The 18,950-nt window shown below is 47.0% G+C and overlaps 1 protein-coding gene across 1 annotated transcript in view; it reads right to left on the reverse strand.

Annotated features, from left to right (window-relative positions):
* The window catches only part of Impa2 (inositol monophosphatase 2), a 31,022-nt gene extending 12,476 nt beyond the window's left edge, over positions 1 to 18,546 (reverse strand). Inside the window, exons 1-2 of the mRNA XM_028774217.1 lie at positions 18,269 to 18,546; positions 6,096 to 6,229 (exon numbers count right to left, since the gene is read on the reverse strand). Coding sequence (XP_028630050.1) covers positions 6,096 to 6,229; positions 18,269 to 18,370 — 236 coding nt within the window. The 5' untranslated portion in view covers positions 18,371 to 18,546. The remainder of the gene's footprint in view (positions 1 to 6,095; positions 6,230 to 18,268) is intronic.
* Between the last annotated feature and the right edge of the window lie 404 nt (positions 18,547 to 18,950).

An 18,950-nucleotide genomic window follows, 5' to 3' on the forward strand; every position in this document is an offset into this window, starting at 1 on the left:
CTCCCTGGTTTCTGCTTCACTTTGGGAGAAAAGAAGGGCTGGACCAGGAAGCAGTGCAGTTAGCAGGATGCTTCATCTCCCCCTGTCCTGGGTGTCAAAGCAGACTCCTGTTCTCATAGTCTCTCCTTGACTTCAGGGCCACACTGGCTGTCTCCAGATTAGAGATTTTTGGTAGGAGGCTCTGGGTCTGCCCCTCCCTTGTAACAAGGCTCTGTGTAAAAAAGGCTCCTTAACTCTCCTCAAGAGTGTGTTCTCTGGCCGACTAGGAGCCAAAGCCGAAAGCTGAACATGTACAGGTGTCTTAGTTAGGGTTTTCGTTGCTGAAGACACCATGACCAAGGCAACTCTTGTAAAGAACACCGTTTAATTGGAGCTGGCTTATAGTTTCAGAAGTTCAGTCCATAGTCATCATGGCCGGAACCAGGCAGATAAGGTACTGGAGAAGGAGCTGAGAGTTCTACATCTTGAATCGAACGCAGCCAGGAGAAGGCTCTCTTGTCAGTACTGGGTGGAGCTTGAGCACTAGAAGCCCTCGAAAACCTGCCTACACAGTGACACACTTCCTCCAACAAGGCCACACCTCCTAATAGTGCCACTTCCCACAGGCCAAGCATATTCAAACCACCACAGAAGGGAATGCCATTTGTAAAAATGGGGCCAACAAGCACCAGCTGCCCAGGCCAAAGGCAGGGAAACTCCTTCCATTTCTTTCCACTTACATCTGGGCTCAGAGAGAACTGGCCCTCTCAGGTAACACTAAATATGCAAATGCCCAGCCAGTTTTCTAGGATAAAGACTTAAGAGTCATACCATTTCCAGAACTGTTTTCTGAAGTTACTTGATACTCCTAAAACACACCATACTTTTACTTTTTAAAGATTTATTTATTTTATATGCATTGGTGTTTTGCCTACATGTATATCTACGTAAGGGTGTTGGGTCCCCTGGAGCTAGAGTTACAGACAGTTGTGAGCTGCCATGTGGGTTCTGAGAATTGAACCCAGGTCTTCTGGAAGTGGAGCCAGTGTTGTTCTTAACCAATGAACCATCTCTCCAGCCCCCAGAAAACACACTGTACTCTTGAAAACACAAGGAATGGGTGCCAAAACTTGAATGTAGGACCAAGCAGATAAAAATGGTGAAAAGATACACCTTAAGTCAAGAGGTAACAAGCTCTCCATGTGATTTTGACTGTCAGCTGTTTCTGAGACTTTCTTCTCTTCTAGCTATTGAGTGTGATGTTAAGTCAGTCATAATTGTCTCTCCAGACCATGAAGGAGCTGACTAAAGCCATCAAGTCTTTTCTTCCAAAGCTCTGTGTCCACTAGCTGGCCCATAGGGGCATCCAGGGTAAAGCATAGTGGGAAGAGACTAGACACAAATTGTAGGAGGAGCTAAGGTGGGAGGAGTTAGGAGAGGAAGAGGAAAAGGAAGAGGAGGAGCTAGAGAGAGCAGAGATGTAGGAGGATGGAGAACCACACAGGTATGGAGAGCACTCGTGGGGCACAACTTATAATTAGGTTAGCTAATTGGGATACAACTCTCTTTGTATGGGCATCTTGCTATTAATCATTACCAAACATATAAAGCCTTTGATTAATCTATAAGAATTAGAGTCTCATTCTCTTACTGGGCCCGCGTGGATGGCGGAATGGTCTGGGCAATGCCCTGCCTTTCGGAGACAGAGTGGAAGATTGGCAGAGCCATCTCCTACGCTGGTGTCTCGTGGGTGGCAGGGCTGGTGTTTCTGGCGGGCTGGTTCTAGCTGCTGCACGCACGTGGCCTCTGGCCACAGAACATGGCGGCTGAGCTAGACAGAGCTGCCACAGCTTAGATAGTCGGCTTGAGCCAGAGGCCGATTTTAAATAATTACAACAACAACAAATGCCCAGCTTTGGTGGCAGGAAAGGGCTTTCCTATGTCAAGGATGCTGCTTTGTGTTCTGATTGACTTAAGCATCCAACAGACATTGCTCTGTACTGAGCACACTACAAGACACAGGTTACAATGACCTCAAAAGGGCAGAAGGCAGCAGGGCACACTGAGTGACTTTTCCCCAGCTTGAGACAATCTCACAGTCTTGGATGCATTACTCAGGAGGACATATATGACTACAAGTCACCAGAGTGAATAAAAGAGATGAAGAGAACAGAATCAAACAAATAGCTAGTTCTTTAAAACGATTAACAAAACTGACAAGCACCTATCCAAGCATAAAGAAGAAATGGAAATTATTATGATTAGAGATGAAAAAGAAGTTATTAGAATAGACTCCAGTAAAATCCAGGAGATCACAGACTATTTCAGATTTAGATCTAAAAGAAATGCACATATTTTCTAATTATATACTTGCCCAAACTAAACCCAGAAGATATAGACAGGCAGGCAATGAGATCGAAGCAGTAATATAGTCTTTCCACAAATCTGGGATTGGCCGGATCCACTACTGAATCCCACTAAACCTTTAAGGAAGACCTAAGGACAACACTTTTCAACTGTTCTACAGAGCAGAGAAAGACTACCACCAAATCCATTCTACCAAGTCAGTATTATCTAAATACAGTAGTATCTAAAAACTGAAACTGGATAAAGGCTTAAAAAACAAACAAACACTACAAGATGCAAAAATTCACAGCAAAGTATTGGGAGATAGTTCAAGAACACATTAGGAAGATCTACCCCACCACCATGTTGGTTTCATCCTAAGGATGTAAAATTGGACCAATACTGCAAGTCATGTACTACTCCATATAACTAGTTCTTAGGACACAAGCGTTACACATTATAGAGACAGACTTAAGGATGGAAACCATCTTGATAGGTGAAAAAGAGGCATCTGACAAAGTTCAGCATAACTTCATGATAAAAGTCCCGAAGAAACTAGGAATAGATGATATACATGATAAACCTATAGGCAGAGTTACATGCAGTACTGAAAACTGAGCTTTTCCCTCTAAAACCTCGAACAAGACAAGCACAGTGCCAACACTTTCCATTCTTACTCAATGAAGTGTTCAGAGTCACACATATAGGATGAGAGCAGGATATAAAGGTTGAAAACAGGAGAGAAGAAATAAAAGTCTGATTTGCATGAGAATAGTCCCTATAGGCTCATATATTTGAATGCTGAGTCATCAGAGAGCAGCACTTCTTTGAAGGATTGGGAGGTGCAGCCTTGTTGGAGGAAGTATGTCACTGGGGTGGGGTGGGCTTTGAGGTTTCCAAAGCTCAAGCCCAGTATCTCTCTTCCTGTTGTCTATGGATCCCTAGGTAGATCTCTCAGCTCTGTCCAGCACCATGTCCGCCATGTTCCCACTATGATAACGGACTATGCTTCTGAAACTGTAAGCCAGTCTTAACTAAATGCTTTCTTTTAAGAATGGCCATGGTCTTGGTGTCTCTTCATGGTTGGCTGTTTGCTGTATCTTTTTTCTTTTTTTCTTTTTTTCTTTTTTTTTTTTTGCTGGGGATTTAGCTCGGTGGTTGAAAACTTTCTTAGGCCATGGGTTCAACTGATTCCCTCCACCCCCACCAGAAAGCATTAAAAAGCAATAGGAAATGTATATATTTTAACTAAAACTTGTTCTTTAATTCATGTATTTATCCACAGGGGGGAAAATGGATGACACCTCTCATGTTCCGAATAGACTCTGAGGAGACTACCATGTGACACTCATGGCCACACAGATACACATCCAGACTAGAATAACCAATACCCAGAATTCCCAGGAACTGCCCTCCCAGTTTTAGAAGTTTAGCATCTTTATGAGACATTACACGAGGAACAAAAGGGAGGCTCTGAATCCAAAGCCCGGATCTCCAAGATCTGTCATATAGAAACCAGGGTCTAGGGAGCAGCTGCTCTATGGTCCTACTCTAGTGCCTAGGGAACTTCTAGAGTTATGTGCAAAATGCTGAGCAAATATTTTAATTTTTCTAGGGAAAAGATGAATGTCTTATAGTCAGTCTTGCACAAGATGGCCCAAGAAGACAAAAGAACTCTGGCCTTTGGTGAAAAGGGACACCCTTGTGAAGGCCTGTGTCTCACCATCTACTCTGTCCCCAGTAAGAGGTGTCTGTGTTACTGGACACTGGCAGTGAACAGTCTGACAGCTCACATTTTAACCCTTGCTCTTAACATATGACCCTGGGTGGCAAGGGAGGCACCACTAAGTTTTAGAAGTAGGACAAACTTTTACAGATCCCTCTGGAGTCAGAGGCAGGGAGTGTTTCTGAGCATATGCTATTGAGAGTAGAACCTTGGACATACATAAACAATGTGGTGGTTTGAATATGATTGGTCCACAGGAAGTGGCACTATTAGGAGGTGTGGCCTTGTTGGAGAAAGTGTATCACTGTATAGGCAGGCTTTTGAGGGCTCCTAGTGCTCAAGCTCCACCCAGTGCGAAGAGTCTCCTCCTGGCTGCCTTCAGATCAAGTTGTAGACAACTTGGCTCCTCTTGCACCATGTCTGCTGCATGCTGCCATGCTTCCCACCATGATGACAATGGACTGAACCTCTGAAACTGTAAGCCAGCCCCAATTAAATGTTGTCCTTTATAAGAGTTGCCTTGGATGCTGGGCAGTGGTGGGGCATGCCTTTAGTCCCAGCACTTGGGAGGCAGAGGCAGGCGGATTTCTGAGTTCGAGGCCAGCCTGGTCTACAGAGTGAGTTCCAGGATAGCCAGGGCTATACAAAGAAACCCTGTCTCAAAAAACAAAACAAAACAAAACAAAACAAAACAAAACAAAACAAAAAGTTGCCTTGGTCATGGTGTCTGTTCATAGCAATAAAACCCTAACCAAGAGACACACATACAAATACACACATTTTAAAAAACTAAGTAAGATTATTAAATAAAAAACCCAGTGCTGGGATGGGTTACCTCCTTACAAGGTGTGGACAAGGAGGTCTCTGATGCCTCCAAAACAATCCAGGCTATTGCCACTGTTGCTGGTTGCCCACCAGATCTAGATGGCAAACCCCTAAGGCTGGAGATACCACATGATTTGGTTGAAGGACTTAAGAGAAGCCAAGTTGAAACTGAGCTGGAAGCTGCCCCGCTGCTACTAGCTTTCATAGTGCTGGAATGTGCAATGGAGGCTTCTGATGGGAGAAATGATGTCAGTGATCTAATTTGGCTGTAGCACTATAAGCGTATTACCAATCTAGCAGGCAAGATGTGTACACTTTCTGATTGAACTTAAGGCCCATTTAATAGGAGGGAAGTCACGTATGGTATTTAAAGTTTATGGCTTGGTGACATTGCAAATCCCAGTAGATAAGTTACTATTGTTTTGGTAAATGGACATGATGTAGCCTTTCAAATGTTTACATTTAAGTCCATAGAACTTTGAGGAGAGTAACTTCTTGTTGTAGTGGATGATAGTTACTGAGTGTCTTATAACAAGTCTAAACGCTATTCTAAGTAAGAATAAGTGACCATTGAACGTTTAGCCCTAATGAGGTTTATCATCCCCTCTAAGGCTCAGGAACAGAGGAAGAGGGAGCAGAATGAATTTCAAGGTCAGAGGAAAGTAAAATGTCATCTTCTAGGTATGACCTGGCTGTTACACTCCTGAACTCTTAGCAGCTATAATTACCTGCACAAGATATATATATGTATATAATATATATAATATATATATATGTATATATATATATATATATAAATTATATATATTATATATTATATATACACATATATATATTCTCTCTCTATATATTCTATATATATATCTTTGTTACATACTATTGTATATAATAAAAATCTCATATTTACCGACTGTTCATAAAAAGTATTCCTAGAAAAGAAGGCCACAGAACAGTCTAATAAAATGATTGTTATATACATTTTAAAAAGGTAGAGGTTCTTCCTAAGGAGACACAAGGGCTGAACGGTTGTTACATCACAGTAAAAGAATCGAAGTGATCAATTATCTTCCCTAAAAATGGAAGGCTCTGGGGCTTGGCAGCTTGGGGTTTCCCATGTACCCTTGGTGACAGATACCAGTGCCTCCCAGCAGGTCTGTGACCTCCTTCCTGGCCTCCTCCTGGTGAGTTACTGGGGTGTCTTCCTGAAGAGAGTGCTCACCTGTGTGAAGGAAACCGCTTTCGTAGCTCAGAAACAATTAAATCTTCTACTCGGTGATCTGTTTCTGTCACAAGATCTGCGGCTGATGTTTTTGTCGAGACGCGTTTTTCCTCAGTTAGGGCCTTTCTGATGATCTGAAATAAACCATGGGAGGCAGTGAGGTCTGCGGGCCCCCTCACTGATCCCAGCCTTCTTTGGGGACTGGCTGGCCTTGACCAGGGCCTGGGGTTTCCTCACTTCCTTCTTCACTGACTCATGACATCTCACCCGCTTCCCAGGGTTCTTCTAGGAACCTTAACCACCAGACCTTACTCTGACTCTCCCCGCTCCTGAAACTTTACATTCAAATTCCACTCAAAGCTCTACCTTTGAAGCAAGTTTTCTATGGAAGACAAAAAGATTTGAAAAAGACTAGGGTACCATCAACAGGAGCTCCCCAAAATAAGACGATAGAACACAGGTTTGCCCCCAAGAATACCGCAATTTCAAATTTTTGAGATCTGTACGTAAGAGCTTTATGAATTGCGCACACATGTGACCTATCTGTGAATACAGGCTACAAACATCCCCATGAGAGCTGAGCCATCCCATAGGAACCCAGGCTGACACTTGCTGCTGTATGCAGAAGAGCACCAGCCTCCTACAGGGACACAGCAAAGGTACTAGAGGAGTCTCAGGAACCACAAGCGTAGTCTTTATAGCTGGGCAAGCTGCCAGAACATCTGGATTGAACCCACTATGACTAAACAAAAGGGTAAGGCCTAGGTTGGCACTATTTTTTGCTGTTCTGGTGTTGTTCCAGGAACCCCTAGAGACCCAAACAGGAAACCAGAACATAGTTAGGCCCCCACTGAATGCTGCAGGAGGATCAATGACAGCTTGTGGAAGAAAATGACATCTCCAGTTCTATCTGGGGATGTTTTCTTCATGTCTGTCTGTCGTCTGTCTGTCCATCTGTCCAAACCCGGATAAAAGTGGTGAAGTCAGGATACCTAAATAGACTTGATATATTCTCTCTAGAACCAGCTATCTCCCCAAATCATGTATTTCTCTTTAAAGCACCATCTGTGGCTGGCAAGTTGGCTCAGGGGATAAAGTGCTCGCCATGCCGGCTTGATGACTTGAGTCCAGTCTCCAGAATCTTCGTAAAAGTGGAAGGAGAAAAAGTGACACACGAAGTTGTTCTCTGTCTCTACATGTGCATCATGGGACATATGTCTGCCCCCACCAAAACACACATACATACTAAATTCATAAAAAAGTACCACCCAAACTGGCTACTCAGATGTGACACCCTTTGCCCATTGTGACATTTGGCTGTCATCAGACCAGCACTACTTGGCCCATGCTATGTACTAAGGATGCCAAGGTGAAGAGGTCTTCAGTGGGAATGAGAGTTGTAAATAGAATCCTCTAAGTTACATTTTACTTCCATGTTCTGTGTTTGTCTGTCTGTCTGTGTGGGCACACATGAGCCCCAAAGTATGTAGGAAAGTCAGAGGACAATCTTGCAGGCGTTAGTGTGTCCCAGATATAAACGAACCCAGGTCCTCAGGCTCGGTGGCAGGTATCTTTACCTGCTGACCCATCTATATGATCTACAAATGGAATCTTAAAAAACAAACAGAAACAAGACATCCAGTGGTCCTACACTCAGCATTCCCTGCAACAGCTCCCTCCTGCTCTGCCTCAATGCCCTTCTCAGATGAGCCTACCTACGAGGTGCTGTTTTAATCTGGGCTGCAAAAATAACAGATAAGCATGACAGAAGATTTGGAAATGACAGGCCGGGAGAGATCACCCACAGGGAGAGGTCACCTACAGCTCGCCACTACCGTTCACATCCTGCCTGCCTCAGTCCTGCACTGCAGAGTTTCCTGTCTTGAACATGCAATATCCTGCCCATTATCACCACACTAATTCTCTTACAACACCGATTTACACACAGCATCGCTTGCCAAAGCCATCTCCACAGGTGCTCATAAATTCAACACTCTTCAATGCTCCCACGAAGCCTGACATCCTCCAGGAATTTCAAACTCTGGGCCAGTCCAGGCAGGCTACTTGGCACTGTGTATATATCTTATACAGGGAGGGAGGTTCAGTTCGTGAGTGCAGCAAATGTAGCTGGGTAAGGTGCATGTTGTGGTGGGGGAGGCAGGGGAGAGTAAGAGGAGGCAGGGGAGAGTATCGATCCATCAAGAGTCTAACAGGATGACACAGCTGCAGAGCCTTTGGAATCCAGTTGAAAGAAGACTGGCCTCTAGGTTGGGGTTGGGGTCTGAGATCAACATTTCTGGCAAACTCCATTGTGGTAAAGAAGCCAGGGCAGTCTTCATACCTTGGAGCAAGGAGGAGCACCAGGAGGCTGGGACAGTCTTCCTTGACAGGTTGTGTGTGTGTGTGTGTGTGTGTGTGTGTGTGTGTGCAAGCGTGTGTGCACATAAAGAAATCTCCATTTTGTACCAGTGCCTTCCTGGGACCTGCTTAAGAGGAAGCAGACCTGAAACCAGTTGATTATCCCAGTTACACACCCATGTGGCCTCCACATAGAACCTGGACTGAGGACTTAAGATAAAGATTAGAAAACTTCTGAAAACTCCCCAATGGCTTCCTACTGCTGCCTAAACCTCCAAATGCTGTACGGCTCACCCTCCACAGTCCAACATATCAAATTGCTCTCCTTCATCTGTTTCAGACTTCCCTGATGATCATAGCAGGATCTGTTTCTATCCAGGGCCTTTATATAGCCCAGCCCTCCATCCATCCCTCCTTCCCACCTGTTGCTGTCTTACACGGTTAGTACTTGGCTGTGTCGCTCATTCCATTGCAGTATGAGCTCTATGACAGCAGATGTTCCCTGACCCTTTGTCCAGCTGCCTGTGTGGAGCTGAGCCTGGAGTACAGTGACTGCTAGGGAATGTAAGGACATGGACTGCCGGAGTGGTTCCTGGGAGATTTCTTCCAACAGGACCACCGATGTCTGTGTGAACACTAGCTACCCTATGTCTGTTCTCTTAGCTCTTCCTCTGGTTGTGCTAGCAAAGGTACCAATGTACCCAGAACCTACCTTTCCTCTGGACTTTCCTAGAACATGGCCTCATCTACTATTCTGCTTTCAAAGCCAAGCTCAGTCTGCCTTAGGTACTCACCCCACTGTAACTGGCCAGCTATACCTCCATAACCACACACTTCTCCAGCATGAAGCACAGATGCCCTCTCTACCTTGGGTGGTCAAGGTTCCGAGGGAGGCGTGTGGCATCTTTCTGGACTTGGCCTTAGCATCTATCTCCCCTTCTTCCTTTTAGGAACAAAGCTCTCATGTTTCAGGAAGGTCCAGAGCTGCCTCCAGAGATTTCCCCTGATTTCCCCCTTACTCCTGGGCTTGGCAACCTTTGTTTTCACAGTGTGGATGGAGACCTCTGCAGCTTCAGAGCCATGTCCTCAAAGACACTGAACTCTCACCTCAGTGGGTTTCTTCCTTTCCAGGGCTCGTGATCCTTGCTAATGACAGCCAGGGTGGTCCCAGGAAGAGGGCCTTGGCATAGGACAGAGAACCTTAGCTCCTGGGGGTGGGTAGGTGCCACAAGCAGAGCCCCTCTCTGGGCCATGTACTAACCGCACATCACCCTGTTCTTGCTGTGGGGGTCTGAAGAGCTTCAAGACCAGCAAGAGCCTCGTCTCTCATGTGCATCCTCAATCCCATGATGCCACTCTAACGGTGGTATCCTTCAAGGAGGCTTCTGTTGCCAGATATTCCCGTTTGTGGTGGTTTGAATGAGAATGGCCACAATAGGCTCATATATTTGAATGCTTGGTTGCCAAGGAGTGGAACTGTTTGAGAGGATTAAGAAACAGTAGGTGTGACCTTTTGGGAGTAGGCGGGTTTCAAAAGTCCAACAGTCCCAGTGTTTCTCTCTGTGGATCAGGCTGTAGCTATTGGCTACTGCTCCAGTGTTACCGGTGCTGCCTATGCCTCTGATACTGTATGCAAGCCCCCAGTTAAATGCTTTCTTTCCTAAGAGTTGCCTTGGTCAAGACGTCTCTTCACAGCCATAGGACAGTGACTAAGACATCATTCTTCGCTCTGACTCAGCCAGAGAAGCACCTCCTCCACAAGGGGCCTCACAGAGACCAGCACTTGTTCTCCAGCACCTGGTGACTGGTGAGGACCCCTTCATTCTATGTCCACCTCCTACAAGCAGGTGTGAGCCTCTGCAGGGGCTGCCACACCCGAAGGTCCCCAAGAACACTGACCGATGGAACGGATAAAGATGTCTCGCTGTTGTACACTGAGCTGCCTACTAACCACACTGGAAGGCTTTAGTAAGCATGCTTGTGATGCCATGTCCGACCTCGGGGATAGTTTACAAGCTTGGGTTTTCAATTTAAAAGTCCTACCGCTGAGTGAAGCTGGGGGGGGGGGGGGATTTGGGGTTGGTCACTATGACTCCAAAGCCTCTGTCCACACCAGGCCTCACCTCACCACAGGTTCTATAAGAGGGGTAGAGGGGTATAATTTGGTTTGGGGGTGACGTGTTACACTGTGCTCTTTTTAAAAAATGACTGTTCGGGGATGGAGAGATGGCTCAGCAGTTAAGAGCAGTGGCTGCTCTTCCAGGTCATGAGTTCAATTCCCAGCAACCACATGGTGGCTCACAACCATCTACAGGGGGATATGATCCCCTCTTCAGGCAGGCGGATGTACATGCAGCAGAGCACTCATACATTAAATAAAAAATAAAGTTTTTTTTTCTTTTTAAAAAAAGACTGACCACTTGTAGCCCTTGTTGTGTTATTGTGGCTTGCATAGTGAACAGAATGTGCCTGTGCCCTCCAATAGTGGGACAGGTACGTCCCCTTACCTAGTACACAACCCCTCTTCCATCAGGTCCTGGCCTCATACTAAGCTTTGTATATGATTTCTCCCCGCCCGCCCTTGTTTTTGGAGACAGGGTCTTACTGTGCAGGCCGGACTAGCACTGAACCATGGTCCTTCTGCCTCAACGTCTGGAGTATGGGGATCAAACAAATTCAGTGAGGTAACTAGCCTGTTGTTTCCTGTGTGGCAGGCCCTTCATATCCAGCCTGAACTACATTAGGCCATGAGGCCACTCCGGGGCCATCCCATCTCAGGTTCAGTCCCTCACTGGTCTCTCCTGCATGCCTCCTCTCATCTCTGTCTCTCTGGACACAATGTCCCTTTTATTATAATGACACTCCTAGCTACCCTGACCACAGGTCTGCTCTCCCAGTCACACCTCAGCACATCTAGGTCTTGGCTGAGCCTCCTTCCCCTGGGTCAGTGGCTAGTAGCCATAGCATTTGACTAGTGGGGGTTGAGGGGACTGACTGTCTCTCTCCTCCCTGGACTGTGTGCTTTTCAAGGCAGCGAGCCTTTCATCATAGTAGCTTCAGGATAAGCTCACCCTCCACAGGCAAGCAGGTAAGCCTCAGCAGCATGTCCTGGACAGCGCCAGCCCTGTGGACCCACATGTGGGGAAGCTGTACAAATTCACAAACCTCAGCCAGTGAGTTCACAACTCATCTATCTTCCCGCTTTTACCCATTTCCTATCAGTAGAGATAAGCTACCATTCACAAACAGAGATAGTCACCTGGAACCCAGAGCCAAAGTGTCCTTGTCTATAGCAACAATGGCATCTAAGACACGGAGTCCAAGCCAGGTGCCCATGCCGACTGATAATACTCTCAGACTCCCACTACTCTGGCTTTTGTTAGAGCATATATCTGACAAAATTTAAAGGCTTATGACCAGTCATTTCACACACGCACCATATGCAAATGTCAAACAGGAACCTAAAATCCAAGGTTGAAAAAAGTTTAATATATATAACTCATAAATTTACAAATAAATTAAATATGTAACAACTAAATATATAAAAGCTAGCTGGGGCTGGTTCTATATGTTAAAAGAAAAAGGAAGCAAAAGAAGTTTAACTCTTAAGTCTTAATTTTCAAACACCAAGAGGAGAGGTGATAGATTTACCAAGCGGTAAGATTTAAAAGCCTACCACCCTGTGCCATAGCCAGAGCTAAGCTGCAGAGGGAGATGGGGGTGCATGCTGAGTACCCTCTAAAGCCCTTTCTCATGACTCATTCCCCCTTAATCTTAGAGATTTTAATCTTTCTGCCAGCAACAAGTTAGTGTGTACTGTTATTTTTTTAAGCTCTTTTCCATGAGTCTCTTCCCTTTACTCTTAAGAGATTTTAATAATTCTACCAGCAACAAGGTAGTGTGTGCTTAAAAAAAATTTTTTTTTTTTACAGGTAGTATCTGCAGCACGTGCTTTAGAGACCTTCTGGTATGACTTTCTCCCCTCTCCAAAGAGACCTGGGTTAATGTTTAACATATAAAATGTGTACCTAAGTCACTGAAGCCTGAATTCCAAACTCCAAAAAAGAAAGGTATGCATCTCCTCCAATGTCAGACAACCTAAGCCGAGAGCCTATTCTAGTCAACTGCACATCTCCCTTTCTCACGCCCGGTGGCTGGCTGACACCCCTCCCCCCACCCCAGTCTCATCTCAGGCTTAGGCTAAGGCTCTTGCAGCTCCTGGATTCTGTATTTATTTCAGCCGCTCCACCTTCATATGCACCTTTGCCTGACCTTTTGTGTCTTCTCCTCCACCCCTCTGAGCCCACCACCTCGCTTTTCTTGAAGACACAAATTAACTGTGACAATCTTTCAGGAAGCTGTCCCCACCTCTCAGGCTCTCTTATGACCCTCCTTTGTGGTCTTATGGTATGCTTCTGTGACTAGTCCCCATCCACAGCAGAGGGACATCAGGCAGTGCTCTCCAGAGGCTAAGAGCAAGAAGAGACAGCAACACAGGGATTGCTGGGATCTTGAGACTGACTCAGCCTGGGGAAACCAAAGCTTCCCCTCAGCTGAAGTCTCCTCTTGACTTCCAGGAGAAGCCAGAAGCAATCCAGGCTAGCCTAAGAGTCAGGCCAGCTAAGGCTGGGAGTGAGGGCTGGCCAGGATCCCCTCTCTTCTGCACCCCATTTTGTTCCAGTATTGGGGTGAACTTTAAGGGGAATGCCTGGAACTGGTTATCAACTTTTGATTCTTCCGGCTACACAGCCACACCCTCCCCTAGCCCCAAGGATTTATCATCATCACAAGGCAGAGCTTCTCTTAGGTTGGCAAAGGACCACCTCAGGGACTCAGATATCAGAACCGGCTCTCCACCAGCTTTTCCCCAGGTGAGACCAAAGAGAAATTCCACAAGCCTCCCTACTTGCCAGATACAGATGCAAAGTCTTTCCCTTCTTAAAGCACTCCATTCTCATTATTCTCAGACAGCTTTAGTTAGCAAAAGGAATATGGGGAATACAAAGAGGGGGACCCAAAGTTCCTGAGTGAGTTCCTTCATCACTGGGGGAAAAAGACAAAACTAAAGTTAAATAAAATTTGGGGTTGGCGTGAAGGGTCAGTCAATTAAGTTTTTGTTATACAAATATGATAACCTGAGTCTGGGTTCCCACCACCAACATAAAAGCCAAGCATGATGACACACATGTGTGATCCAAGAACCAGGGAGACAAAAGTGGGGGTGGTGATGTTGTTATGTGTTGTGTGTGGTCCCTGAGGCTTGCTGGCCAGTCAGTCTAGCTTAGTGTGAGAAACTGTCTCAAAAATACAAAGGTGGTAGGGTGGGATGGAGAGATGGCTCAGTGGTTTATAGCACTAACTGGTACTCTTGCATAGGACCCAGGTTCGATTCCCAGCTTCTACATGCAGTTAACCCCTGTAACTCCAGGTCCAGGAGATCCAGCACCCTCTTCTGGCCTTCTTCAGCACTGCACTCATGTGGTGCACACACATAACATGCAGACAAGGCACCCACATACAGAAACAGAAAATCTTAAAAAAGGACACCATTTTTTTTTTTCATTTAAAGAAAAATGTGAGCCAGGCGGTGGTGGCGCACACCTTTAGTCCCAGCACTTGGGAGGCAGAGGCAGGTGGATTTCTGAATTTGAGGCCAGCCTGGTCTACAGAGTGAGTTCTAGGACAGCCAGGGCTATACAGAGAAACCCTGTCTCAAAAAAACCAAAAAAAAAAACCAAAAAAAAAAAAAAGAAAAAAAAAAGAAAAATCTGAGTAAAGGAAATGAAACAGAAGGAAAAGGAGGAGGAAGATGAGGAGAAATAACAGTAATATGCTGAGTGTAGGCTCAGTACTCAGGACACCAAAGGAGAAAGATCCTGAGGTCAAGACCAGCCAGGGCTACCAAGTAAGACCCTGTCTCAAAAAAATCAAAGCAAAGAAACTAAAAGAAACACATCCCCTTTATCATGACTTCGTATAAGGAAAGCAGTTGGCTTCTCGGGTGGGGTCAGGATACTGGAAAACCAGCACAGCCTCCAAAGGGAGCCTGCCTCTCAGTCCTGCTGACCTGTCGCTTCACAGGGACCCTTACCTACTGATGGCTCTGTGTGTGCTGTGCTGGAATACTTGCTTGAAACCTTGGGCTTCATCCACAGCACTCGGGTGGCAGGGAAAGGACTAAATGCTGGCAAAGGTTTCAGAGTTGCCCTCACAGGCTGGCTCCTGAGGTAGCAGGGGTGGGGACAGTTGTAGGTTACTCAGGGTCTGACTATAGAAGTGTGAGATTACCCCCCTCTTTCTCCACACTTCCTTCAGTGGTAGATATCTCAGCCCAGCCTAGGGTGATGGAATCCTGTGGGCAGCCAGCTGACCAGCCTCTCCATACTCTACCTCTCCTGCAATCTAGATCCAGTCAATCTCTCTCTGCTAGGAGATCCACTGGCTGTCCACGTGCTGTACGCTCAGAACACCCCCACGCCTGCCTCACCGGCAGCTTGCTCTCTCAGGACACTGTCCATCCTGTGTGACACCTGACTTTCAGGCCCAAATCCCTGATATCATCCTAGCGCCTTTCCCTCACACATCTAACCCTAACTGTCATCTCGGCCTTGGAAATCAATCCTTTATCATCTTCTCTTTGTTTACACAATTCAGTCATTGGGTAGGATCTACACAACAGCCAGATGGACTGAGGCTGTTGAGTCTCACACAGGACTCTACATAACACCTCACATCACATTCAGAGCCAAGGTGACGCACAGTCTCAGAGTTGCTCAACACATATTGCCTGGTGAACGAATTTCACTGTTTTAGTGTCACAGTTTATAAACAAATAGTACCAAAGAAGCAATTAAACATGCAAAAGATGTTTAAAACTAGTGAAAGACAGTCTCATCTCCCCAGAATCCCTCTTTCTTGCAAGTGGGCAGAAGTCAGCTATACATCTGACCCTGTCTCCTGGATTCGCAAGCAACCCCATCAGACCCAGCATCAGCTGGTACTGAAGTGGGTATGAACAATTTGGGCAAGAATCTGAGTAGATATTTAGGTTTCATGAGACCTATCTGTGGGGCATGCAGGCATAGCTGTCTGTAAATTATTATTAGCTAGTCTATAAAGGGACAGCTCTCAGAAGTGTTCTTCCTGTCCACCATACCATTTGGCTTGTCCGGCTGCCATCAGCACTCGATATAGAGAAAGGAATATACCTGTAAGGGACAGTTGGTATGAGAAAGGTACTGATAGGCTAGGAGAGAGGTTTGAAATGCATGCAGCTGGAATCAAAGCCTGCTCAACAGTCTTCATGTTACAAGGAATATACAAAACATATGCAGCATTAAAGGAAATGTAAAGCTCTTAGCCGATGACAACGGTAAAAATTTTAATTGTAGTAGCACAATTCTTCTAAACTATCAAAAATAAACTTCAGTTTTGCAATAGGAAAAACTGTTTACCTTTCTATTCTCTCATGGGCAACACTACAACAAACCAGCATTATGCTGTACAGCTATAATCCCAGTACTTGGGAGGAAGAGTCAAGGGGGTCATGAGGCCAACCTGGGCTAAATATGGAGGACTAAAGGTGTAGCTCTGTGGTAGAGCATGTGCTAGAGGCCCTGGCTGGGGTCCCCTGCAAAACACACACACACACACACACACACACACACACACACACACACACACAGAGGCATGTGGGCAGGACTTCTGAAGGGCAGGGATGACTCCAGCAGGCTGAGGATAAAGGGATAGGGTTAAAAAGAAGGTAAGGTGGGAGAACAGGGGGATTGCAAGGCAAGGAGGCATCCCTGAAACAGGAAGCTCTCTCAGGATGGAGCAAAGAAAACTTGGGAGCAGATAGTACGATCTGAGGACACTGGGCATATATATCTTGGGAGCTCCCTGACCTTTTAGCAGTCAGCACCCAGAGCCTCAACTGGTAATTGTGAGCAGCCCACAAAGAAATAGTGGAGCATTGGCACAGGTGGAGCCTGTGGCTAAGGAGGACCCAGAGAGGCCACTCACGGTCACAGGGTCACACGTTATGCGAGCTGCCTTGCTAAAGGCTGTTTTGTCCAGTCAGGACCGGATTACTACAGATCATCATCATTTAAAGAATCTTTCCCTCTTCTCACAGGTTACCATGACCTTGTGCGCCTTTGCTGTCTCTCAGCCTTTCCCTCACTCAATGCCAGGCAGGCAGGAAGCTGCATAATTCTCTAGAGGGAGCCTAGAGTCCTGAGCTTCCTGACCAGACTCCTAATGTCAGAATCTTTATTTGACTGCCTCTTTTTTTTTTTTTTTGAAGCTTTTTTGTTGTTGGGAAATTGCAAAAACAATCTCTTTAAGTTATAATTTAGAAAATCCTTAGGAACTGTGCCTGTGGCACCTCAAGCTTCCAATGAGTGTCATGAGTGTCACTGAATACTAAAAATCACTTGAGCCTCTATTTCTTTAAAGATTTAAATCTGAGAGGCCACAGGACCTGTAACTTCACTCACCAGATTTTTTACATAGAAGTGCCTGAGTCCTAAATGTGCTTTTCAAAGTCACCAGGAGGAAAAAAAAAACAAAACACCAACAAAACATTGTAGTGGAACCTTAAAGTTTCTGCATACACTAACAAAGCTCTCTAGAAGGATGCTCCTGAAGTGCAGAGATGGCAAAGAGGGCTGTCAGTTCTGGCTTACAGAGGATCTACTTTCAAGGAAGACTGTCTGCCCTGAGCTACAAGAAAGCTGTCAGAGAATGGCCTTTTTACTGCATATTGCACAGGGTAGTTTCAAAGCATTGATTCTTCTGCTTTTTCCTGTGTTGGAGATGTGCACGTCTTCATGCATGCTAGCTACCACTATACCACTGGGCTCCATCGCCAGCACCGTGACAACATTTTTTTTAAATACAGGCATTCCTTTATAGTCTTTTCAGATACACTTGAATATAATGCTTTTTGGATATAAGCCTTTCTGCCCACAGCACTACTCCTGCCCCCCCCTCCCCCCAAGTCAGCAGAGCACAGCCACATGTTCTAAGGAGCAGAGCACGGAACAAGCCCTCACTTAAACGGGGCCTGCTCTGACGTCTTAGGGACCGCTGCACGGTCACTCCACCAATACTGTAAATTGGGCGCTGCTTTAAAGACTGAGGAATAGTTAGAGAGCGAACACAAAAATGAAAGAGAAAAAAAAAAAAAAAAAACAGAGGCGCCACAGTTAGTTTTCAAACCCAGTCTGGTTTTTTTCAGCTTTGCGCTGGTTTCCATCCTTCCGGCAGTCTAACGAGTTCCTCCTGAACTCGGGTCTGTGCCAGTCACTCCCTGGAGGCTGTCTCAGGCTGTGAGCCTAGGCTGTCTGGGCTCAGGATGCCGGGAGAAGGACAAATCAGCTGCAACCCAGCCAGAGCTCCACGCGCCTGGGGTTGAAACAGGGAAGCACCCACAACTTGGCTGCAGGATTGATCCTTAAAAAAAGAAACTGCGGTATTCTAGCCTCGCAGGGTCGTTTGTGTTCCAGGTGACTCAAACGCCAAGGTCAAGTACCCAGCGCTTGACCATTCCATCGCCCAATGAGGAGTGGGTCCCTCATGCTTTTCCGATGGCTGCGCCCTTCTCCCCGTGGTGCTGACCCCCATGCTCCCCATGCAAGCCTCCTCCCGCCGGTGTGTGTGTGAAGGGCCAGAGAAAGGTGAGCCCAGAAACAACACAGGCCCTGTCCTTGCAACTCACTCCGCTCCCGCCCACGTGCCCGCAGCACGTCCACGCCGCCCATCTCGGGTGTTTCTTGGAGCTCTGATAGGCTGGACGCTGCCACCGCACTCACTTGTCCCGCACGCAGCGCCAACTGCACCGCCACCTCGAAGCACTCGTCCCAGGGGCCCACGCCCTGCACCAACTCCTCCTCTTCCTCGCTGCTCGGCTTCATCGTGGCTTCGCCGGGCCCCGCCACCTTCTGTTCTGTTCCGCGTGCTGCGGCCGGACCCCGGCTCCCACTCGTGACCACCGCCAGCACCGGAGGCTCCGCACGGTCCCCTCGCCTTCCCGCCAAGCCGTGCGTCCTCCAGCGCGCCTTGCAGCAGGAAGGCCCGCAAGGGGCTGCAGCCCAAGTAGGCGCGCCTCGCGCCCCGCCCCGCCCCCGTCTCCCAATTCAAGCCCTTGCCCCGCCTCCCTCCCCTGACCACGCCCTTCAGCATTAGCCCCGCCTTCCACAACAGGCCCCGCCCTGCGCTCTTTATCCCACCCCCACTGCCTTCCTAACACAGGCTCCGCCCCATCTCTCGCCCAGTACAGCGCTCGCCCCGCCCTCTCCCCGCCCCTACTTCACGCCCCGCCTCGCCTCCCCTCATTTCCATGCTCGCCCCGCCCAGCCACGCGCCAATCCAGGCGCACTTTCCAGCCTGTCCTGGCCAGGTGGCTATTGGGAAGGCAAGGTGGGCACTTCCAGCCCTTGGTGGCTGGTGATGGGCGGGCCTCGGAACTCATTCCTTCGGGCTTGTAGAACTGCC

Source organism: Grammomys surdaster, unplaced genomic scaffold (genome assembly GCF_004785775.1).
Source record: "Grammomys surdaster isolate TR1022 unplaced genomic scaffold, NIH_TR_1.0 239, whole genome shotgun sequence".
Taxonomy (NCBI): Eukaryota; Metazoa; Chordata; class Mammalia; order Rodentia; family Muridae; genus Grammomys; species Grammomys surdaster.